We start from the raw sequence: 24,918 nt of genomic DNA, 5'->3' as shown, positions 1-24,918 counted from the left end.
TGAAAGGGGATTTTACAAGTACAATATTTTTTTTTATCTCCAGTGGCACAAACTGTTCCCCAATAAAAGCTGCCGTCATTAAAAAAAAGGAAAAGAAAATAGGGTTTATTTGCTTTTGGCTGCATTATTTGCATTTTTTTATTGTCTCTATTACAGCTCAGGAGTTTCCCTCTGATAAAAGGTGGTGGCAGGACCAATATATAAAATAAGGACTACCAAGAACTATCTGCGTGGGGCCTTGATAACCTGCATATACCGTAGGGACTGAAGCCTTCAGCACAGAACAAGACACAGCAGTGGGGGGTACAAATGATGCGTTTCTTGCCTTTAGCCAGACTCGAATCGGAACAAGCAGAACATGATGAGTACAATCTCCTGTCTCCGCCTTCCCCCCTTGCTGACGTCACTGGTTTTGTACCCAGCGACGTCTCCAAAACATACGTTATAACTGTCGCAATGGCGACGGGTGACGTCTTCGGTCGCGTCGCCGTCACTATAAGCGCAGCCTAAGACGTGAATGTGCTCACAAGTGATCTTTTTATTTGAGAAAATATATATATATATATATATATATACACATATATATACACACGTTCTAAGTGACACTGCTTTGCATTTTTTCACAAATGATATTTTGATTTTTATAATGTTTATGAATGAAAGACTTTAGTGACAAAATGCAAAGACGTTTCACTTCGTACCCTTGTGCTCGGCCCACACACCTTTTTCTTTTTAAACAACTGAATGCCATTTTTTATGTATTATAATGTAACAAACATTTTTTGTTTCTATAGCAACCATTTACAAAGTCACTCCCTCTTCGGAAACAGACGCTGCCCCACCCCTTTTTGAGCACTGTCCCCTAGCAGTGCACCAATTGTATTTAGTGACTGCCTCGTCACATGATCTTCCCCACAGAACTTTGCATTGTGGGTCCTGTTCTGCTGCACTGACAGCCATTTAGTGAAGCCCCGAGCCGAATCTTCACTGATCGATCACAGGAGAATGGATCGATCTGCAACTTAGCCAATGACTTATTGTGTGGATTGTATTGAGGCACATATTAAAGGGTGAGGGGGGGGGGGTGGGGAACGCAGCTTGGACTGCTGATTTATGCAAAGCTGCGAGTAACAAAAGCACCTGCTTAGGATGGAGGGAGAAATACGAGGAACTACACCAAAAAAAATGGAAAAACACAAACCAGGACCAGACGTTAGCAGCAGTTTTGTGATTTATTGAAATTGATTGATTTTGCGATTATATCTAATCTAACCCAGTCACTGTCATTCCACCGACAGCCGAGCACAGAAACCTCACTAACACGACCAGAAAATCAGTACTTCGGCCGCCTGCGTTTGTCTGCCAAGCCCCATCCGGTTCTCCCACCCGCCTACCCAAATATTAAAACATCTCCATCACAAACACAAGTTTAGAATAATTAATAAAGTCAATATAATATAGTATATTCCCAACCCCCCCCCAAAAAAAAAATCAACATTTCACCGTCTGGCAAATTTATCGTTTCACTCCATTTTGTTGACGTGTTCGGGAAACAAAAAAACGTGTTTGGAAAAAAAATAAATAATATGTATATTATATTTATATATACTGTATGAAAGCATACACTCAGCACTCCGAGAAAGTAAATAAAAACATGTATAAACCTAAAACCCAAGATAAAGACAAAGCCGCGTTAAGGCTTCCACGTTCTGCGAGACGGAAATCCGCCTCCGAAAACTGAAATTCCAGTTCTGCGTCGTCGCCGACATTTTATAATATAAATTAGTTTTGTCTTTTTTTAGTTAGGGTGTGTGGGGGGGGGGGGGGAAGGGGGGTGATCTAACTTTCACACCTAACAGTCTCGTCAGACATTTTTGCGCGTTGTTTAACTCGTTGAGTGTCAGAGGTCTACACTGCAAAGGTTAACTCCTAGGATGTCACATTAATGTTATTTCCTGCAATACGGACCACGCATTATCTTGTCCGGGGGGGGGGGGGCGGGGGGGTCAACTCCGTTCCTCAAGGGCCACCAACAGGTCAGGTTTTCAGGATATACCCGTTTCAGCGGAGGCAGGGTTACCGGACCTGTTGGTGGCCCTTGTGGACTGGAGTTGGCCGCCCCTTCCAATTCTGTTCCTTGATATCTGGGGGATAGAGGGTTAAGGGTCCGTCACAGATGCTCAGAGATGTGTGCGACTGGGAACATTATAATAATTGCATAAATAGCCCATAAAGTATAATCATCTTACCCCTTGCTTTAGATATCTGCCTCTAACTAGGAGATGGGAACAATTATTATTATTACTTCATTAAGGGGCACAGGAAGATTAAAAGTGGTAAGAGCATAAGTGGCCACATCTGGAATCGAACCCACACGCTTGTGTGTCCAAGACTGACCACTGATCCTGTTCTCAGGGATCTCTTTCATTACAAACGACCGCAACCTGGAGCTGCTTCCGATGCTGCTCCCCTCCTCTGCACACAGCATGGAGCAGGATTCATGTGGTTTATGGTTTCGTGTACGCATTGTAACAACACGTCCACTTTCCTTGGTTTTACTGTATTTAGTTCATTCATTCATTTTCGGTTTGTCTTCCCCCTCCCCCCTCCCCGTCTTGAGCACAGAGGTGGCGGAATTCGGATGCATTCAACAGTAGGAAGGCATCGATCTGGCACACGTAGAGATTAAAAAAAAAGTCTCTCTATTGAGATTGACATAGTTCTCCTACGCGTTTCAGTTCCAACTGGGACCAAAACGCGTAGGAGTAATACGTTAAACTCAATAGAGAAACGGGGTTCCTTCAACTCCACGAGTGCCCGCTGCCTACCTACTACTGAATCTATTCGTACAACAGGATCTACCACAAGATCAGACCCCTGATTGGTCCTCGTTATCCAGCGTTTCACTTTACAACGCATGACATATCCAACGGTTTACAATGCAACCCAATGGGCCATTTTTCGACGCCGGAATGCGTTATCCAACGCTCACCGCCACTGATTAACATGGGACTCACTTTACAGCCGTTTCACTATCCAACGCTACTTCCAGCACGGATTCCCTTGGATAACCGAGGACTGCCTGTAGTGAGTACTAAAGGAGTGCAAGCCTTTTGGGGGGGGGGGGGGGGGGAGATTTAGGGTAGAAACAGAAGACAGGTGCTTAGAAAAGCCATACGGCTCGTTGTCCATATAAAATTATACAATGCAGCCAGAGGAATAAAACTCGGCACACTGCAGATAAAAATAAGAGGGTGTCGGCAACCCCCCTCCCCCCCACACCCCCCTCAATACGGACAACAGAGTCAGGGAGCCAATACCCGGAATGTTCGCCAAGCTAACAGGTAATCAAAGTGCTGGGAGGGAAGAAAGGCAGCGAGACGCGTCGGGACACGGAGAAATGGGGTCGACAGGCACTGACATCTCAACACCGATTGTGTTCAGCAATTAGAAAATATTATAAAGTTCGAGTTTCAAAAGTATTTTTTTTTTGTAGCTTGAAAAAAAAAAAACCCCCCAAACAAACAAAGCGGCTTCTCGGGACCGGTTCCGGGGATCCGAAGGCAAAACTAAACAAAGCTGCTTCTCGGGACCGGTTCCGGGGATCCGAAGGCAAAACTAAACAAAGCGGCTTCTCGGGAAGGTTCCGGGGATCCGAAGGCAAAACTAAACAAACGGCAAACGAAAATCAAAACGCGTGGGCGTGTTCCCGTGACAGCGCTGCAGCAGAGGCGTAATCCAGCAAACTCGGGGTTAAATGGATTGCTCGGAGCAAAGACGCCGCTGAGCTCTACAGCAGGGAAGGGGTTAATTCAATGCTCTTTCCCTTTATCTCCAAAATCGCATATATATATATATATTTATATATATATATATATATAATTATTTATTTTTTAAGCCTGGAGGCAGCTTAACCCCATAGCTGCCAGAGGGGCCCATGGCATTGTTCTGCATGTTAGGATTTTGCTCTGCAGCAGTGTGTTGGTGAAGGGGTTAACTCGATCCAGTGCTGGTCGGAAAACCTGGCACAAAAACCAGTGCTAAGTGCGCCAGATTTACCGAAGGAATAATACCATATTGTTTCCATGCGACTGGTTCATTGACAAATCTGGTTTTGCAGCCGGGCAACCTTCATAAGAGAGATCTTTGGGTACCTTACACCTGGAAATTTCTTCTTGTTACCATTACCAGAAATGGGCCAGGGAGACCAGGGGCGGCCAAACAGGTCAGGTTTTCAGAATGTCCCTGCTTCAGCACAGGTGCAGTCTACGACAGAGCCACCTGTGCGGAAGCAGGGATATTCTGAAAACCTGACTGGGTTAGACTCTGTGTAAGAGGTTGGCACACCCTGAACTATCTTGTCTGATCACATCTAGTGCATCCACTCTCACAAACATTTTTCTGATTATATATATATTTGCAGACTTGTCTAAGACATGTGAATGTGCTCACAAGTGATATTCTTTATTGTAGAATATATATATATATATATATATATATATAATTATAATCTCTTTTAATAAATCTGATAAGGCCCAAAACGCCTCCACTATAAAAAAATATTGAAGGTTCCAGAGATTATAAACACTGACGACCAGGTGAGTTATCTCTACGGCTACGTCAGCGGTGGTTTCTCCATCTCGCCCATTCACACAGCGTCAGGACCAGTGCGTTAGGGATGCAGAGGCAGCAAGAAAATCCAGGCTGGCATCTTACATGTGAGCCCTGGGAAACCCTGCACCTGGCTTCAGCGCAGTATTTATATTACAATTAGATTCTTCTTTTCTCCTTTACTTTGTGTGAGAGTGAGTGCACCGTTAGAAAAGAAACGACAAATCCAGTTGGGTTATAAAAGGTCCCTTATCATGCTCCTGGCCTTCCCAGCAGCGAGAGAGTTAACGCCAGAGAGGAGGGGTTCTTCAAACCTGTAATTAAGGAGGTGTTGGACTTACAACAGCCCCCCTCACCGTCATTAGCACTGGGGGTTTCAGTGACAGAAATACAAAGCCCCTTTTACTAACTTTACATTATGAGATGATGGGATAGGTTTGTTTCAATGAAAAGCCCTATACAGCACTGTAACCCCCTGTGTGCATCGCTGACGCCCTGTGTGCTCCACGCCTGCGTTGCAGATTCCTATAGCGTGTCGCCATACACGGGCTTCCCCTTTAGACCCCACTGGTCTAGGCTCCCCAGGACTCTGAAGACCCAAAGGTCAAGTTGAATGGGGGAGCAGGATATTCCCACACAGCAGAAGCAGCAGTTACTGGATTCACAGGGGAAGAGAGGGGAGGGTGGGGTGGGGGGGAGGGGGGAAGAGAGGGTGGGGAGGAGGGAAGGAAGTTGCAGCCTTTGGAGTGGGGGTGCAGCCTTGCATAAACTAAAAACAATATGGATTAAATCAGAAGAGGTGGCGCTTCCTGCAAAGGAACCCGCCCTCCGCGCCGCAGTGCGAAGCTAACCCCCCTCATCCCCAGAGACAGCCCCCCTCAAATCCCACGAGGGGGGGGGGGGGAATTTGCAGGAGGAAAGGACCTCCCCCCCATCTCTCTCTACAGATGTCAATTTGTAGCTTGCATGACGGGGGTGGGGTATCCCCTTCTCAGCTGCACCACATCAGTTGCAGTCTCCCCGATGTCCCCGGTGTGGTCAATTCCCAGGTCCCCCGCCCCCTAGGATATCCAGGTGAAATCCTTGTGCCGCCCCCCGCTACCCTCATCTTCAGGGGTACAGTCCTCCACCTCATCGTCCTCCAGTATGACATCATCCTGCGACGTCTCTGCCTCGTCCTTCCACTTGAGGTCATCGTCCTCCTCCTCCTCCCCACCCATCTCCTCGTCCACCTTCAGCTCGTCCACGTCCTCCAGGTAGTGGCCCTCCTCCGGGTACATGGCGTCCGGGGAGCGTCCCCCCATTCCGCCGCCGTGCCCCATTCCCCGGCCCGAGCAGTCCAGGCAGACGCCGTGCCGCCGGGAGCCATGTTTGATGCCCACGCTGGCGGCCGACATGAAGACCCGGTTACACACCTTGCATACGTACTTCTTGTCTTTGCTGTGCACCTTGGGGGGGGGGGGGGGGCGAGGAGAGAGAAACACGTTAATATACGTGTGGGAAACACGCAAGTTACATTAGCACATTTTAAGGTACAGGACTACTCAATATTAATATTAGACCATTAACCGTTCTGCGGCCAGGTGGGAGCACAGAGCGGCGCACACACAGCGGGATCGGGGGGTTAGCTTCCTTAATAAATGGTAACCCTCAAAATAGGAGAAGGCCTCACACAGTGTGTGTATGTGTGTGGGTGTGTGTATATGTAGTGAGTGACGAAACGCGTAGGGCTGCTGACGTCATCGCGTTTTGGTCTGTGTACTTGGAGTTCCCGGCGCCCTCGCGCTCTAGCTGGCGGTATCTTCGAGTGCTGGCAATGACTGTATGCAGGAGAGAGGGACGTGAAGGCGCTGAACGCCCCTACAACTTGCTGCTAACTCGTGGTAGGAGTTTATTGTGGCTCCAGGCTGTGTACCTCCACTCTGCAAACCTGGGACGCCCCCTACCAGCGCTGATGACCACAATAGAGATTTCTCTCCCACAAATGGTTCTGTTTGAAATCCTGGAAGTGTATTTCTTATGGGTTGCTGATATTTTAAATAAATGTATCTTTATTTTTAAACAGTTTTGTTTGTTTTTTGTCCATAGATCAAAAGCGGTTGGCTATACCACTCCTTTTAAAGCTGCCAGGACGCTCCCTGGATCTGCAACTGGGACTGTACATCTCTCTGGATTTCTTCTGTTTTTTGAGTGGGACATTCATTTTGGACTTTTTTCTTATCACTATCACGTTATGGTTTGTAGATTTAATTAGGTTAAATTGTGGTAATTTTATTAATTTTTATATTTTTTTCTAATTGATATGGTATTATAATTTAATAATCTATTAGTGTCACTTTATATCCTCCTTAGCGCTTCTTAAATTTTGTGGTGTGCGTGCGCACACACACACACACACACACACACACACACACATTTTAAGTTGGGCTTCATGTGTATGGATATTCCAGGCAAAAGGTGATACATTGTGTGCTCATTTGCATGTCATTTCCCAGAATCCCTTGCTGCAGTGGGAGCACTGTATGCTAGGTGATAATGGTTGAAAGGCAAGGTTGCAGACCTGTCTAAAGACATGTGAATGTGCTCACAAGTTATGTTCTTTATTCCACACACACACACACACACACACACACACACACACACACACACACACACACACACACACACACACACACACGGATCAGTGTCCCTTCTGTCCCCAGGCACAGAGAGAGGCGGGTGGGGATAATACCCCCACAGGCTGGGTCTGATTACACAGCAGCAGGCGAACCCCACAGGAGATAATAAGGGGACATCACAGGGAGCAGTCAGACGCGGGGACAGATGGCCGGGCAATTACGTGACAGCCGAGAACACTCAGGGAAGGGAGTTACAGAACCACGCTGCGGTGTCATGGCAACGAGGGACAGACGTCCCTTTAATCATTCTGCTTAAGTGGCATCAGATAACTGCCCTTCCTCCGCCTCGTGGCGAGCCCTGTGTGACAGGCAGCGCCCCCACCTGCAGACGGCTCGGGGACACAAAACTCCCCCTGGTCCTGGTGTCACAAAGCGAAGGGTCAGCCTGGACATTGCTGCAGGATCCAAATGCAACCCCCCCCCACACACACACACACACAGCTGTTACACGTATGTGCAGCATTATTGAGCTGTGGCTCCCATCTGTCGCTCTCACCATGTCATCTCACGCACAGCACCAAACACTCAGCGGGTGACGTTAAAGGGGCAACATTAAAGGGACAGCCCCGCAGGGGATCAAGGTACGCCCACGTCGGCATCGTGGCTTATATATTAAAACAGGTGAGGCCGGGGGAAAGGACGTGATGCCCAAAGATTAAACAAGCAGAAGGGTTTTAAAGAACGCTCGACCGTCTGGAAACTCCATTTGTAACTGGGGGAAACTGAATGGGGGGGGTTTGTCAGCTCGGTTTGCCCTGTCCCAACTATTAATGCACACCCCCTGCATGTCAAATAACCAACTCGCAGGGCAAACAAGGAGAGAAAGCAGAGGTACGGGCAGTAAAGCTCTAAACTGCAGGTTTCCCCAAATTCCAGGATAAAAAGGACCCGCCTGACGCCTTCTTTAGAAAGAAAAATCTAAAAGCCGCATTGGTTTTAACCCATTACTGTCCTCATTCAATCTGCACGGTAAAACGGAGCCCAGAGACCCTGCGAGTGCAGTATAAAGGTTGCTTCACGATGGAAAGTCCCCTGCACGAAATCGAGTCTTAGACACGCAACCTCCCAATTCTCGTGAAAAGATAATAAAGAGAAAATGTCATTTTATTCATAGCGGCAGATTAAAGAGAGCGGGCACAAGTCCGCGGGCCGACAAGGCGGGGTATCTGCCAGGTTCCTCGGCCCGCGATGAGCGGGGGAGAGCTCGGCCCGCGAAGGTTTGTTCAGAGGCTGCGCAAACGCGGGCTGCACGTCTGTATGACGTCTGGCAGACCGGGACTCCCCCCGGCAGTGAAAGGGTTATATTACGGAAGGGGCGGCAGAGAGCGGAAGTCTCCGGAGCGCGCACAGGATACGGTGCGCTGGGAAGGGGCCGCGGCCGTCCCACACAGGATGTGGCCGAACCCAGGGCTGACCTATATCAAGCTCACGGACACTTGAGCCGCCTCGTTCTAGGTCAGTGGGAGGAAATGGTCACTGGGCCATACCCGCCTCGTTACCCAGAGCTCGCAAAACAACTGACCCGTCCCTCCCCCCGCCCGGTCTGTTACCGAGAATAAAAGAACTCCAACGGGTGATACTTGGTACCACTGCTTGGAGCTTTATACAAATTTGGGACACGAGGGATGTGGGATATTGTAGCTTGAAGCATCAGTTTTTACAGAAAACGAAGATAATGAAACAAACACATTTTAAGTGTTCGTTTCCCCCTTAATTTATTAAATAACCAGCAATCCAGCAGGCCTCATCCTGGTCACTCCCAAATAAGGGAGAGGCAGCCATCTTTTTTCGTTTACAGCTATAACGCAATACAATTCAACGCCGAGAGGACAGGTGGAATCCCGTAGGGATGCATTTCATGTCAAGGTTCAATGTTAAAGGGTTCCTTTTTTCAAGTAATGTACCAGGTTTAGAAGCCACATTACCAAGTAAATATTCTGCCCGTCACAAGAACTGTGCAGGTAAATATTGTGCCGGATATGTACATCGCTACCTGCTCCGTTCTCCGAGCCACCGCCGTACAGTGAGCGGTGCGGAGAGATTTCATGTGGAGATGTGAGGAAGCAGGAGGCGCAGAATGCAGGGTTTCATCCAGAAACACCACCGGTTACAGGCATACCCCGCATTAACGTACGCAATGGGACCGGAGCATGTATGTAAAGTGAAAATGTACTTAAAGTGAAGCACTACCTTTTTCCACTGATCGATGCATGTACTGCACTGCAATCGTCATATACGTGCATAACTGATGTAAATAAGGCATTTGTAACAGGCTCTATAGTCTCCCCGCTTGCGCACAGCTTCGGTACAGGTAGGGAGCCGGTATTGCTGTTCAGGACGTGCTGACAGGCGCATGCGTGAGCTGCTGTTTGCATATTGGGCGATATGTCCTTACTCGCGAGTGTACTTAAAGTGAGTGTCCTTAAACCGGGGTATGCCTGTATAGCAGAGGTTTTCTAACCTTTTTTTTTGGTTCAGAAACCCTATCATTATATTGTGACATTCTGAGGAACCCCGACCCTCTCTAATAGCGCGTCTGAGATCTGATGCATTGTAAATTCTTCTGTATTTGGTACCACTTTCAAATGAATATTGCAGAGAACCCTTTAGGGGTGCCCGCAGAACCCCTGTTAACAAACCCTGCGTAAAAACACAGGGACAATTCCTCTTAGGACCAAAGTGAAGTTTAGTAGCGACACCTTATTTAGGGGTTTAACAATTCAAAGCTTGATACGGTCCTTAAAAAAAAATGAAACAAAACCGGTGAACGTCTGTTAAAAAGAAACAGTTTGTGTTTCCAAGGTAACCAGATGCTTAGGGAGCGGTTCTCTTGTTTACCATCTTTATCTAATCTCTGTGGGGTCTTCCCCTGTGTCAGGGTATTAGGAGGTTGCCAGAAGATGAGAGATAACAGAAGTATTTGTTTTTGCACAGGAATCAGAACACGCAAACCTTTCCTTTGACTGAATTTACATAGGAAACCGATCACACAGATTAGATTTTTTTTCTTCTTCTTGTATCTGTACAGTCCTCCAGACCCTCCCAAACAGGTCAGGTTTTCAGGATATCCCTGCTTCAGCACAGGTGGCTCGATCAGTGGCTCAGTCGAAGACTGAGCCACTGATCGAGCCACCTGTGCTGAAGCAGCAACTGCTTGAGCCACCTGTGCTGAAGCTGGGATATCCTAAAACCTGACCTGTTGGGGGGGGGTGTCTTGAGGACTGGCGAACCCCACCTTCACCCATTATCGCTGCCACGCCTTCCATGCGTCGTGCTGGCTTCATGCGTCGCCAGCTATGTCCGATTGCCCCGGTACATATAAAACGACCCCCCTCCCCCCCCCCCGGTGCAATTATTATTAACCCCCGTGCTGCCAAAATGTGTGTCTTACCAGCGTGTGCCGCTTCATGTGCTCCCTCCGCGTGAACTTCTTGCCGCAGATCTCGCAGGGGTACGGCCGCTCCCCGGTGTGCGACCGCATGTGCCGCTTGAGGATGCACTGGTGCATGGCCGAGAAGCTGCAGTACGGGCACTTAAATTTCTTCCGGATCACCGTAAACTCGTTCACTGGAAGACAGAGGGGGGGAGTGGGGGTCAGCGTAGCACCGGAGGGACCGGAAAAACCGCACACGTGTACGCTCAGCGACTACGGTAAGTAGTGGTCAAGCTATTGGTCTTTGACGCCCGATCGGACGGTTTGCTTAGCACCGTCGAGTCAATACGGGCCTATTTCGTCATCGCGTCGTGCTACAAACGGTTACCTCGGGTGTCGGGAAAGGCGTCTTACGGAATAGCACTGCTTAATGAATACACCCCTTAATCTCGGGGTCTCTCAGGCACCTCAAATAAATTAGACATGGGGGGCGGCCAACCCCAGTCCTCAAGGGCAACGAACATGTCAGGTTTCCAGGATATCCCTGCTTAGGCATAGGTGTGTCACTCTATTGAAGCCCCCCTGTGCTGAAGCAGGGATATCCTGGAAACCTGGCCTGTTGGTGGCCCTTGGGAACTGCAGTTGGATACCCCCTGAATTAAGACGGTCGGCTCTTCAGCTCGGGGCCCAATGACCCAGTTCGGCTGCATGTTCTCGGCGTCGCACTCGGGCGCTGCGGGGTTAAAAGTGCCGGCTTGGATGTAACGCCTCCCACAGGAAGGGGACGGCTGCGGGGGGCTCGGGGACGGCTGCGGGGGCTCGGGGACGGCTGCGGGGGGCTCGGGGACGGCTGTGGGGGCTCGATTTCCTGCCCGCGATCTTTCGGGAGGTTTTATGGCAGCTACCTGGGGGGCAGCGTTGGCCACCTCAGGCCTTCCCTGTCAGCCCCCCCCCCCCCCGGAGCCCAGCTCCCCCCCCCCCGACCTCAGGCCTTCCCCTCAGCCCGCCCCACCCCACCCTACGCTCCTCATTTATTTTTTGGTGACGGGTTTAAAAAAGAAAAAAAAACGTTTAAATCGTTTGCGCCGTGGGATTCTCCGGAGCGGAACCGCGCCATTTTTAACTCCGGGGACCCCCACCCCCCGGCTCTCACGATACTTGTACTAGCTTGGGAAATAAAAATGGAGGCCAAGTACCATGGGCCAATAGGAAGCAGCAGAATCATCGGTGGGGGGGGGGGGGGGGGGAGGGGGTGACGTGGTGGCTTCCTATTGGACAATTCCGGCCGACCAGACTGGGACTGGCTCCGATAACCCGTGCTTAGAATTTGAGGGGGATCGCCAGTTCCAGAACCAACAACCAGAAAACATAATCGCGCTAATCAAACCCGCCGAAGATCAACAGTACAGCTGCTTTTAGTCACACACGACTCAAATTTGCAGATACACCTCGCTGGTCTTTGTCGTGGTGAAAAAGGGAGAGGAAAAAAAAAATTCTAGCACCAAGGAACAAAGAGAGAGACGCTTGGTTTGGGAACCACCCTTAAAGCTGCATTCTGTACTACGAGAAAATAGCTGTAGCATTTTTTTTTAAAAACAACTCTGAATGACATTATTTTATGTATTACAATGTAACAAGCATTTTTTTTTTTACTTCTACAGCAACCATTTACAAAGTCACACTGACTGCAGAATATTCCTCTGCAGCCATTTAGTGAACCCCCCGAGCCAAATCTTCGCCGATCGATCACAGGAGAACAGATCGATGGACAACTTACAGTAGCTAATCCCTTCTCATTGTCCGGATTCTATCGATGCCCATATTAAAGGGGGAAAAAACTATTTAAAAAAAACCCGGCCGCTTGGACTGCCGCTTTAAATGATTATAGTTATTTTGCGTCTTAGATTGCGAGCTCTTGGGGAGAGGGGTTTCCAGCTGCTCCCACGGGTTACTTCCATTCCGATTTCCCGTGTCTGTGTTACACTCGCCGGTTAGCAACGCTGCTCAGCGTACAAGTAAATCGAGGACACGCTTAGTATACATGAAAACAGGTCGACGCCTTCAAAAATCAATAGGATATCCTCCGATCTTCCAACGTGTTGCATGGTAAACAGAAGCTCGGCGGCGGGGGTTTTACTAGCTTTACCTGATGTCTTTTGGGGAGAAGACTGTTTGTCCGTTCTCAGAGCCGTGGGTAAACGGTTACCGATGGGCTCGCTTGCAAAGTTATCCTGAAGTCAAACCCGTAAACGCAAAACACACATGCTCAAATCTGGGGTTCTCTACAAAGGGCCGGCGCACACGCGTGTGTGTGATGGGATACAAATGTTTGCGCAGGTGCAGTCAGTGAAACACATGTGCAGTTGGACTTGACTCAGTTTGGAGTCTCAAACTCAGTGCTCAAGGGCCACCAACAGGTCAGGTTTTCAGGATATTCCTGCTTCAGCACAGGTGGCTCAATCAGTGGCTCAGTCAGACTGAGCCACTGATTGAGCCACCTGTGCTGAAGCTGGATTGAACCACCCGAGCTGAAATTGGGACTAATTAAGCCACCTGTGCTGAAGCAGGGATATCCTTAAAACCTGACCTGTTGGTGGACCTTGAAGACTGGAGTTGAGCACCCCTGCTCTAGATCAGGGGGTGCTCAAACGCAGTCCTCAAGGGCCACCGACAGGTCTGCTATGAAGGATATCCCTGCTTCAGCACAGGTGGCTCAACCAAAGTGATAGAGCTCCTTGTGCTGCGGTTGGGTGTTTGAGGACCCAGTTTGAGCCCCCCGGGACATATTCGCTGGGATCTAGAATGATACGTGCTCACTTTTCCCCCCCAGTAGCCACGCGCCCCCCCCCCCCACAAACACCGCGAGTCACAGTATTGGGGAAGGGGACGCTCGCCGTGCTGGGCGTTTCTCCGGGAGGGCAGATTTGAGAGAAGAAACCCCCGCACGCATTTAACATCCTAACAATTTGGGAGAGGTCACGGGAGACTCTTTGAAGTGGGAGAGGGGAGTAAGCATCACAGGGGCTTAAGACAACAAGCGCCGTTACAGGTTAACGCACCTGAGCAGGCGCTAACGCCCAACCAAGTGAGTGGGCGTCGATGCCTGGTGGGGCGAGTTAACCCCTAACGGGGCTTGATGGATCTGGGTGAGAATATACGTTACACGTGTGCTGTTATATACAGAACATGCACAGCGGTTCCGTGTCATTATTCACTTATGTTTCTATTCATGGAGACTTTATTTTTTTGGGGGGTCCATGGAATGGAAATGCCGTGTAAGGAGCAACTTAGCGCTGCTCCGTGTTACACGCACCATTCCCATGAACAACAATGCCTCGCGCTGCTCCCTCATTCCGTGTTACACGCACCATTCCCATGAACAACAATGCCTCGTGCTGCTCCCTCATTCCGTGTTACACGCACCATTCCCATGAACAACAATGCCTCGCGCTGCTCCCTCATTCCGTGTTACACGCACCATTCCTATGAACAATGCCTCGCGCTGCTCCCTCATTCCGTGTTACACGCACCATTCCCATGAATAACAATGCCTCGCGCTGCTCCCTCATTCCGTGTTACACGCACCATTCCCATGAATAACAATGCCTCGCGCTGCTCCCTCATTCCGTGTTACACGCACCATTCCCATGAATAACAATGCCTCGCGCTGCTCCCTCATTCCGTGTTACACGCACCATTCCCATGAACAACAATGCCTCGTGCTGCTCCCTCATTCCGTGTTACATGCACCGATCCCATGTAGAACAATGCCTCGCGCTGCTCCCTCATTCCGTGTTACATGCACCGATCCCATGTAGAACAATGACTCGCGCTGCTCCCTCATTCCGTGTTACACGCACCATTCCCATGAATAACAATGCCTCGTGCTGCTCCCTCATTCCGTGTTACACGCACCATTCCCATGAACAATGCCTCGCGCTGCTCCCTCATTCCGTGTTACACGCACCATTCCCATGAACAACAATGCCTCGTGCTGCTCCCTCATTCCGTGTTACACGCACGATCCCATGTAGAACAGTGCCTCGTGCTGCTCCCTCATTCCGTGTTACATGCATCGATCCCATATAGAACAGTGCCTCGTGCTGCTCCCTCATTACGTGTTACATGCATCTATCCAGTGTAAGAAGCCTCGCGCTGCTCCCTCATTCCGTGTTACACGCACCATTCCCATGAACAATGCCTCGCGCTGCTCCCTCATTCCGTGTTACACGCACCATTCCCATGAACAACAATGCCTCGTGCTGCTCCCTCATTCCGTGTTACACGCACGATCCCATGTAGAACAGTGCCTCGTGCTGCTCCCTCATTCCGTGTTACATGCATCGATCCCATATAGAACAGTGCCTCGTGCTGCTCCCTCATTACGTGTTACATGCATCTATCCAGTGTAAGAAGCCTCGCGCTGCTCCCTCATTCCGTGTTACACGCACTGATCCCATGTAGAGCAATGCCTCGTGCTGCTCAATCATTCCGTGTTACATGAATCTATCCAGTGTAAGAAGCCTCACACTGCTCCCTTATTCCGTGTTACACACACCGATCCCATGTATAACAGTGACTCACGCTGCTCCCTCATTCCGTGTTACACACACCGATCCCATGTAGAACAGTGACTCACGCTGCTCCCTCATTCCGTGTTACACGCACTGATCCCATGTAGAACAATGCCTCGCGCTTCTACCTCATTCCGTGTTACATGCACCAACCCCGTGTAAGAAGCCACCTCACACTGCTCCCTCATTCCGTGTTACATGAACCGATCCATTGTAAGAAGCCCCACACTGCTTCATCATTCCGTGGAACACGCATCGATTCGTGTAAGAAGCAGTCTCACGCTGCTCCCTCATCCCGTGTTAGGCTGAGATTACACGCGCGCGCCGTCGCGGCAATTATTATCGCGGCCTTACACACATCGATCCAATGTACAACAGCGTCACACGGCTCCCTCATCCCTTCTTAAACGCACCGATCCCATGTACCACACAGCCTCACACTACTCCCGTTACACGCATTGATCCCATGTACCACACAGCCTCACACTACTCCCGTGTTACACGCAGTGATCCCATGTACCACACAGCCTCACACTACTCCCGTGTTACACGCAGTGATCCCATGTACCACACAGCCTCACACGCAGTGATCCCATGTACCACACAGCTTGGCACTGCTCCCATGTTACATGCACTGATCTCAGGTAACACAGCCTCTCGCCGCTCCTGCTCCCTCCTCACACGGCCCCTTGTCCTGTGCCGGTGTCACCGTGTGTGATGGGGGAGGCAGGAGACGGCCCGTTCCCTCCGGGTGATAGAGTCGGGTGCCGGAGCCCCGGGGGGGCACAGGAAATGGTTCTCACCCAAGGAAACCAGGACCAGCTGCAGGCTCCGAGAACAAGGGAACAGGGGGCGTGTACCAGGCACAGGACACAAGTACGCGGCGCCTGCGTGTGCAGGCAAATCTCGCACGTACACATGGAAAACACGAGACGCGGCTGTATAGGGGAAGTGAAAGGAGAGGGAGAATGGTCCAAATGCAGAGAGAGACTCAGGAGGTCTCATCAGGAGAACACGCCACGGGTTACAACATACAAACCTGTCCTTTCTAACACGCAGAGCGGGAATCGGAATTCTCTGCAAACACGCAACATACAAACATACAACACTTGCATGCACGTAACACACACACAATTGTCCATTGAGAACACGCGTATTTCGGGCCTGCCGAATGACCCGTGGTAGCCTGTGAATGTTGGGTTTGTAGCAGCGCGTGTGAACGCCGTCCTCCCACCGACAAACTGAAAGCACATGTATCAAACGCGGGTTCGTCACTATGATTCGGCAGCATGAAGACGAGCCTAGAACCTTGTTTTCTAGAGCAGTGGCCACGGGGCAGGGAATTGGTGCAGGATTCAGACGGTTGTGGGCCATGTTTGCTGAGCAGTGCTATGTCATCAAACCGTGTCCTGCACCAGAAGACAATGGGCCGAACGCAAATAAGGCCCCATATCTTCCAGCAGCAACCCAGCCCGGATACTCTCTCCCAGAAGGAGGCGTGTTTCATTCTAGATTCCTCCAGAGCCGGGGTTGCCAGCTCCTCTCCTCAAGAACTCCCCCTCCCACAGGTCTGGTTTTAGGGATATCCCGGCTTCAGCACCGGTGGTTCAGTCAAAATGACTGAGCCACTGATTGAGCCACCTGTGCTGAAGCAGGGGTATCCCTAAAACCTGACGTGTTGGGGAGGCGTTCTTGAGGAGAGGAGCTGGCAACCCCGGCTCTGGAGGAATCTAGAATGAAACACGCCTCCTTCTGGGAGAGAGTATCCGGGCTGGGTTGCTGCTGGAAGATATGGGGCCTTTTGCGTTCGGCCCATTGTCTTCTGGTGCCGGACACGGTTTGATGACATAGCACTGCTCAGCAAACATGGCCCACAACCGTCTGAATCCTGCACCAATTCCCTGCCACATCTTAATATCCCTTCTCCGGGATCACGCCGGCCCATTACATACACCATGTGCCGTTACAGTTTCACAAATGACTTCTTCTCCTCTGCCCCTCCCCGTTCTGTGCCAAGCCTGAGATCACAATGGCATTAGGAGGAAATTAGACCATCTGCTAATCAGCTGTGTCCTTAAGTAACCAGGCAAGATCTCCACGGGCTGGAAATTCATTAGGACAAGAATAAAAAAATTAAAAGGAGAAAGAAATGAAAGAGGCCGAAGCCGAGACTGCGCTGAGAGAGGTCACTGGTGGGGTGTTATCATAGAGGGGGGAGCAGAGGACATCTTGGGAAGGTGCTCTGTATCTTCTGAAGGAACTACGCATCTGATCTGCTGGAACGGGGGCTTCCTACGCCTGCGAGGAGAGTGCCGTGTCCCCCTCCGCAGTGCAACTCCCTTTACTCTTCCTCCTACTGGCAGTGAAGGTGCAGACCATATGTTCCCATGAGGAGCATAGCTTGGTAGTTATCCTATGGAGGCTCCAGGAGAAGGCACACGGGCAGGATATAAGGGCAGCACTGACCCACATCCTAAATCGTCCAGCAGCTTCGGGAACATTCCCCGATGTAGAGAAGCAGCAGCGTGGGGAACATACCCCGATGTAGAGAAGCAGCAGCACGGGGAACGTACCCCAGTGTCAGCTACTTGGCGCCGAGTGTCCCAGCGGCGAGGTCACTTGCAGCAAAATGCGGGTGGCGATTTGGTTGCACCAAAAGTGCTAGGCCGCACGCAGCGATAGACGCCAATGCTGAAATGGGAAGTCTGTGCTTTTTTGCGTATATATACATATATATAGTATTATTACTACGTGGGGCTGTACAGATGCTGCTGCCATCTCTTTGGACTGCAACGCGCTCCAGGCCCCTCAGGAAGTAATGCGACAGCCCCCACGCGTTCCTTATATTCATAATTCGGGGAGGGAGGGTAGGTGCTACACAGCTGATCTGCACTTACCCCAACCCGGGCGCCAAAAGCTATCTAACTTCTAATGTGCTGTTGTGATTCAAGGAAGTAAACTAGGTCGCCCAACGGAAAGCTGCTATGTCCTGCCCTGACACGGCTTCCTATTGGCCAGACGAGTGTGGCTCACTAGGTGGCCATTTTGAATTCCCGAAAGGAGAGAGTCGGAGGGCTCGGAGTTGAGACTTGCGCCACGGTAACAAGGACAGAAATAAAAAGGTACTTACGAGAGAGCGAGTGAGTACCTTTGGGCAGGTACTCAAACAGCAGGGAGCTGTCATCACTCAGCATTTCTGCCTTCAGGGACAGGAGGCTGTTCTTGCTCAGCAGAGCGGTGCGCAGGTTGGCGACGTTGGCGATCTGAGGGTGGCGGTCATCCTTGTCCAGTCCAAGGGTGTGTGACAGGTAACTGGACTCGCCCCCCAGCAGAGACTCCTCGCCTTGGGAGTACGGGTCCACCCGCTCCTCCCGACTGTCTGAGCTGCTCGGTTCTATCACGGTTACATCCTCACCTGTGATAAGGAGAGAGGGGGAGAGGAGAGAGGGGGAGAGAGCGGCAGAGAGGAGAAGAGGAAAAAGAACGAGGGGAGGAGGAAAAAGAACGGGGAGAGGAGAAAGAAGGGCAGGAGGAGAGGAGAAAGAGAGGAGAGGAGAAAGAGAGGAGGAAGAGAGGAGAAAGAAGGGGGAGAGGAGGAGAGGAGAAAGAAGTGGGAGAGGAGAAATAGATGGGGAGAGGAGAAAGAGTGGAGAGGAGAAGAGAAAGAGGAGGGAGAGAAGAGAAAGAGGAGGGAGAGGAGACGAGAAAGAGGGGGAGAAAGAGAGAGGAGAAAGCAAGAGGCAGAGGAGAAAGAGGGGAGAGAGAAAGGGGGGAGGACAGAGAAAGAGAAGGGTGGGGGGGGGAGAGACAAAGAAAGAGAGAGAGGGAGGAGAGGGAGAGACAGATGGAGGGGGGAGAGAGAGAGATATAGATGTTAGAGGGGAATATTCCTTCTGGGAGGGGTGTGTAACAGATGCTGCAGCTCTGCAACATAATATCCCCTTTGCCTGGGAACACATTGCTGCCCTAATAACATGTATCTCTCATGTGTTTGCCACAAGATGCATCTCTACTGGCTTCTTCCTGCGCCCCGGCGCCGTCCGGAAACGTGACGCCATCCCACTGCTCACAAGTTTGGCCGTATATGTGGTAGACCCGATTCCGACGCGCTCATTACGGAAGCGGCAATCACACCGACATTTTCCAATGTATTTTTTATTTTGCAAATAAAATGTATTCCCCCCCAAACGTCCCCAGTATCCGCCCTTTCCTCCTGCCCTCACCCTCTCCCGCCCTGACTACTGCAATCTTGTCCTAAATCACCTCCCAGCCTCCTCCTCCCTTCCAGCCTCTACCAAATGCTGCACATGGATTCCTCTCACGCTTCACTTGGTCATACTCTGTTCCGCTGTATATTGCGGCACATTACACTGTGGTGGGTGCATGGATCACGCCTCATGTCCGTTCTGGAGAGCGGTGGCTTAGCCTGTGTGGGGTCCGGGACACCCCGATTCATAGGATTCCCATATAAAGCAGCCTGGGGCCCCGGAGCGGAGATCTGAAGTGACAGATATGAGATGTAAGTGACACAGGACAGCACGGCCAGGTCTGAGCAAGTGTCTGACAAACTGCAGAGGCAGGAAGGCACGCAGATAAGCAGAGGCAGACACGCAGGAAGAAACGGGGACACGCACACACGCAGGAACACGGACACACACAGGAACACGGACACACACACAGGAAGAAACGGGGACACGCACACACGCAGGAAGAAACGGGGACACGCACACACGCAGGAACACGGACACACACAGGAACACGGACACACACACAGGAAGAAACGGGGACACGCACACACGCAGGAAGAAACGGGGACACGCACACACAGGAACACGGACACACACACAGGAAGAAACGGGGACACGCACACACAGGAACACGGACACACACACAGGAAGAAACTGGGAACGCACACACGCAGGAAGAAACGGGGACACGCACACACGCAGGAACACGGACACACACAGGAAGAAACGGGGACACGCACACACGCAGGAACACGGACACACACAGGAAGAAACGGGGACACGGACACACGCAGGAACACGGACACACACAGGAAGAAACGGGGACACGGACACACGCAGGAACACGGACACACGCACAGGAAGAAACGGGGACACGGACACACGCAGGAACACGGACACACGCACAGGAAGAAACGGGGACACGGACACACGCAGGAACACGGACACACGCACAGGAAGAAACGGGGACACGGACACACGCAGGAACACGGACACACGCACAGGAAGAAACGGGGACACGGACACACGCAGGAACACGGACACACGCACAGGAAGAAACGGGGACACGGACACACGCAGGAACACGGACACACGCACAGGAAGAAACGGACACACGGACACACGCAGGAACACGGACACACGCAGGAACACGGACACACGCAGGAACACGGACACACGCAGGAACACGGACACACACACAGGAAGAAACGGGGACACGGACACACGCAGGAACACGGACACACGCAGGAACACGGACACACGCAGGAACACGGACACACACACAGGAAGAAACGGGGACACGGACACACGCAGGAACACGGACACGCAGGAACACGGACACACGCAGGAACACGGACACACGCAGGAACACGGACACACGCACACAGGCAGGAACACGGACACACGCACACAGGCAGGAACACGGACACACGCACACAGGCAGGAACACAGACACGCACACAGTCAGGGACACAGACACGCACACAGTCAGGGACACAGACACACACACAGTCAGGGACACAGACACACACACAGTCAGGGACACAGACACACACACAGTCAGGGACACAGACTCACACACAGTCAGGGACACAGACACACACACAGTCAGGGACACAGACTCACACACAGTCAGGGACACAGACTCACACACAGTCAGGGACACAGACACACACACAGTCAGGGACACAGACACACACACAGTCAGGGACACAGACACACACACAGTCAGGGACACAGACACACACACAGTCAGGGACACAGACACACACACAGGCAGGAACACAGACACACACAGGCAGGAACACAGACACACAGACACACGCAGGAACAGACACACACACACACGCAGGAACACAGACACACACACACGCAGGAACACAGACACACACAGGCCAGAACACAGACACACAGGCAGGAACACAGACACCACAGGCCAGAACACAGACACACACACAGGCAGGAACACAGACACACACACACACACACACACAGGCAGGAACACAGACACACACACACACAGACACACACACACACACACACAGGCAGGAACACAGACACACACACAGACACAGACACAGACACAGACACACACACCACACACAGGCAGGAACACAGACACAGACACAGACAGACGGAGACACAAGCAGACAGAAATGAAGCCTGCAATACTCAGACAGAAATGAAGCCTGCAATACTCCTCCGTCCCCCTATATGAAACCAGAATAAGAATGGAAATTCCGCTCCAAAGAATGGAAAGAAACTGATACCACAATACATAAGAGCACTTGTAATGACGGGGACAGGTCTCACAGCGCCCCCACACCCTCCTCCTCCCTTATCACTCAGCGCCGGCTGTGGGTCATTATCTGAACGGGAAACTTTCCAGAACCGTCTCCCTGACAGACGGGGCTCACACACCGAGAGCTTGCACCAAATATCCCCCAGGCACCCAACCATCACCCCCACCCCCCGCCCACTTCCAGCACACCCCCCCCCCCCAGTACCCAACATCACCCCCCCCCCCCAGCACTCATCACCCCCCTCCAGCACCAATCATCCCCCCCCCCCCCCCCCCAGCACCACAAGTTACTCAGTACCGGGAAACCGCTCTCATACCACTCCCTCTGCTGCATTATATATATATATATATATATATATATATATATATATATATATATATATATATATATATATATATATATATATACACACACACAACACGACATCAAGGGACAGCACGCAGGTAAGTAAATCATACATTTTCTATATTTGACAGAAGACTGTGTCTTCTATCAAATATAGAAAATGTATGATTTACTTACCTGCGTGCTGTCCCTTGATGTCGTGTTGCAACCGGTCTCGTATGGTCTGTTATTGCTTTATGGGATAAGCCACCAAAACTTAGTTGCACTGGGAATATATATATATATATATATATATATATATATATATATATATATATATATAAAAAATATAATATATATATAAATATATACAGTGTTTGACAAACCTATACATTTGCTCGCCCCGGGCGAGTGGATTTAACCCCGGGCGAGTAAATATTGGCCCAAGCAGCACACGTTTTGGTACTAGGTGGCGAGTAGATTTTTGGTGATTTGTCAACCACTGTATATACATATATATATATATCTCATCTTCAACCCTTGTTGATCCACTGCTGACACACATACACACATACACACATACACACATACACTGACATATTTGCCACACTGTGTAACCCATGCTTGCGCTTTAGTGCTCAGAGTACCACGCAGACAGACACTAGTCCCCGGACACGGGTACCAGAAGGTCACGCCCGGTAATATCTGCTTTGCCATGAATAATAGAACAGGCTCATTACGCTCGCCGCGTCCGTTACCATAAAACAGCGCGGGAAACCGCTCCGAAATAAGGCCGCGGTCTGCAGAGATCTAACCCGGCACATACAACCTGTCCCTAATAACGCCCAAGGACAACAGAAACACGTCAACACGGGCTGGCATGAGGCATGTTTCCGGGTGACACCTATGTGTTTAATTTTTTAAATAAATCGGTTCTGCATTTTTTTTTTTACTCCTAATGCCATTTTTAATGATTTTTTCGATGTGCTGATCATCCTTTGCTTGCTACAGCCATGCAGAAAGTCATATCCGCTTCCTCTTTTTAAACAGGCTCTGACACGCACCTTTTTGAGCTTTGCCCTTTAGCAACAAAGTATCACAAACAGATCTGTTGCTGTGTTCCAAACAGCAGACTCTCTACTACTCTGAAAGCCGTAACAATAATGTGTGGCACTTGGTAATAGAATGCAACGTATCAGCTGCAGCACAAAGTTAGAAAGCGGCCATTTCGTTAGGCACACAATCAGGATTGTGACAGATCTATAACAGGAGCAGCAAACGATTGCCGGCTTACGTAAAAATGTACAATTATACATTGTCGCACGCTTTACATATACAAGTAAGAAAGAAAAAGGGGGAATGAGTATTTCAGCTTTAAAATCCCCCTTACCCCGGATACATTTATTTCGGCGCACACCTGCGCTTTACCTGCGCCCGGCAGGATTTATGGATGGACCCCCGAGAGGATTTATGGAAGAGTTGAAAGCAGCCTTGGGCTGCACAGTGGGGCCGAGAGAGGGGTTCGGGTTTCAGCTGTTTGATGTTATTGTGTAGCCCGGGGTGCTTGGCGTGTGAAGTAACCCCAAAGACGCAGTTTTATCCCTGCCTGAGCATACCCGGAGCCCTCTCTCCCCGACTTCAAAGCCTCCTCTGTCAAACGGCTATTTCTCAGGTGAGTTTGCACAGCTGCCCCCCTCTCCCCTCCTGTCTGGCTCTCCTCCTGCGAGATAAAGACCCCCCCTCCAGTGGCGGCTAAAGACCCCCCCCCAGTGGCAGCTAAAGACCCCCCCTCCAGTGGCGGATAAAGACCCCCCCCGTGGCAGATAAAGACCCCCCCCCAGTGGCAGATAAAGACCACCCCCCAGTGGGCGGATAGAGACCCCCCAATGGGCGGATAGAGACCCCCCAGTGGGCGGATAGAGACCCCCCAGTGGGCGGATAGAGACCCCCCAGTGGGCGGATAGAGACCCCCCAGTGGGCGGATAGAGACCCCAGACCCCCTGTCTGCTTGTGCTAATCAGAACAGGAATTGGTCTGTTACTGTCTTTATATGGGGGGTTAGGGGGCTGTTCTATTAGTGCAGCGGGGAATGGGGTGCAGAGTACCTACATTCTAAAAGGCCACATTTACTAAACGATGCTAAACCTTAGCGACACATTGCATGACAGAGAGGGATTATACAGCTAGCAGCAAAGGGGTTAATAGTAATAATGACTCCCTGGCACACCTTACAGCGGGTCCGTAATTAGGATCGTATATTACAAGTGGGAGAGGTTAAGAGTTTATGTATGGAGGTAACCAAACTCCTGCAGTGCCCCACGGCTAAGTAATTCAAGCATTATGAGCATTATGAACGGCAAAGCGGGGAAATAATAAGAGGTTGTGTGGTTGGGAAGCTCAGGGTTCAACAGACTCAGAGTTTAAAAGGGAGTCAAGAACAGAAAGCCAATTAGTGGATTAAAAGGTTTAGCTAACCGGCTTCAAGGGCCGAGGAGCTCCAGAGCGGGGGAGAGGCAGAGGGCGAGGGGGGAGAGGCAGAGGGCGAGGGGGGAGAGGCAGAGAGCGAGGGTAGGAGAGGCAGAGAGCGAGGGGGGAGAGGCAGAGAGCGAGGGGGGGAGGCAGAGAGCGAGGGGGGGGAGGCAGAGAGCGAGGGGGGAGAGGCAGAGAGCGAGGGGGGGAGAGGCAGAGAGCGAGGGGGGAGAGGCAGAGAGCGAGGGGGGAGAGGCAGAGAGAGAGGGGGGAGAGGCAGAGGGCGAGGGGGGAGAGGCAGAGAGCGAGGGGGGAGAGGCAGAGAGCGAGGGGGGAGAG

General features: G+C 50.9%; 1 protein-coding gene across 1 annotated transcript; it reads right to left on the bottom strand.

The window, feature by feature from the left end:
- Positions 1–1,213: 1,213 nt before the first annotated feature.
- Positions 1,214–19,759, bottom strand: ZBTB46 (zinc finger and BTB domain containing 46). Its single transcript, XM_075571681.1, has 4 exons — positions 19,576–19,759; positions 18,367–18,651; positions 10,681–10,856; positions 1,214–6,059 (listed from the first exon to the last, which is right to left on the bottom strand). The coding sequence occupies exons 1-4, from the start codon at positions 19,619–19,621 to the stop codon at positions 5,673–5,675; spliced, it is 894 nt and encodes a 297-aa protein (XP_075427796.1). The 5' UTR covers positions 19,622–19,759; the 3' UTR covers positions 1,214–5,672.
- Between the last annotated feature and the right edge of the window lie 5,159 nt (positions 19,760–24,918).

The sequence above is a fragment of the Ascaphus truei genome, chromosome 15, assembly GCF_040206685.1.
Source record: "Ascaphus truei isolate aAscTru1 chromosome 15, aAscTru1.hap1, whole genome shotgun sequence".
In the NCBI taxonomy this organism is placed as follows: domain Eukaryota; kingdom Metazoa; phylum Chordata; class Amphibia; order Anura; family Ascaphidae; genus Ascaphus; species Ascaphus truei.
This window is presented reverse-complemented; position numbering and strand designations above follow the sequence as displayed.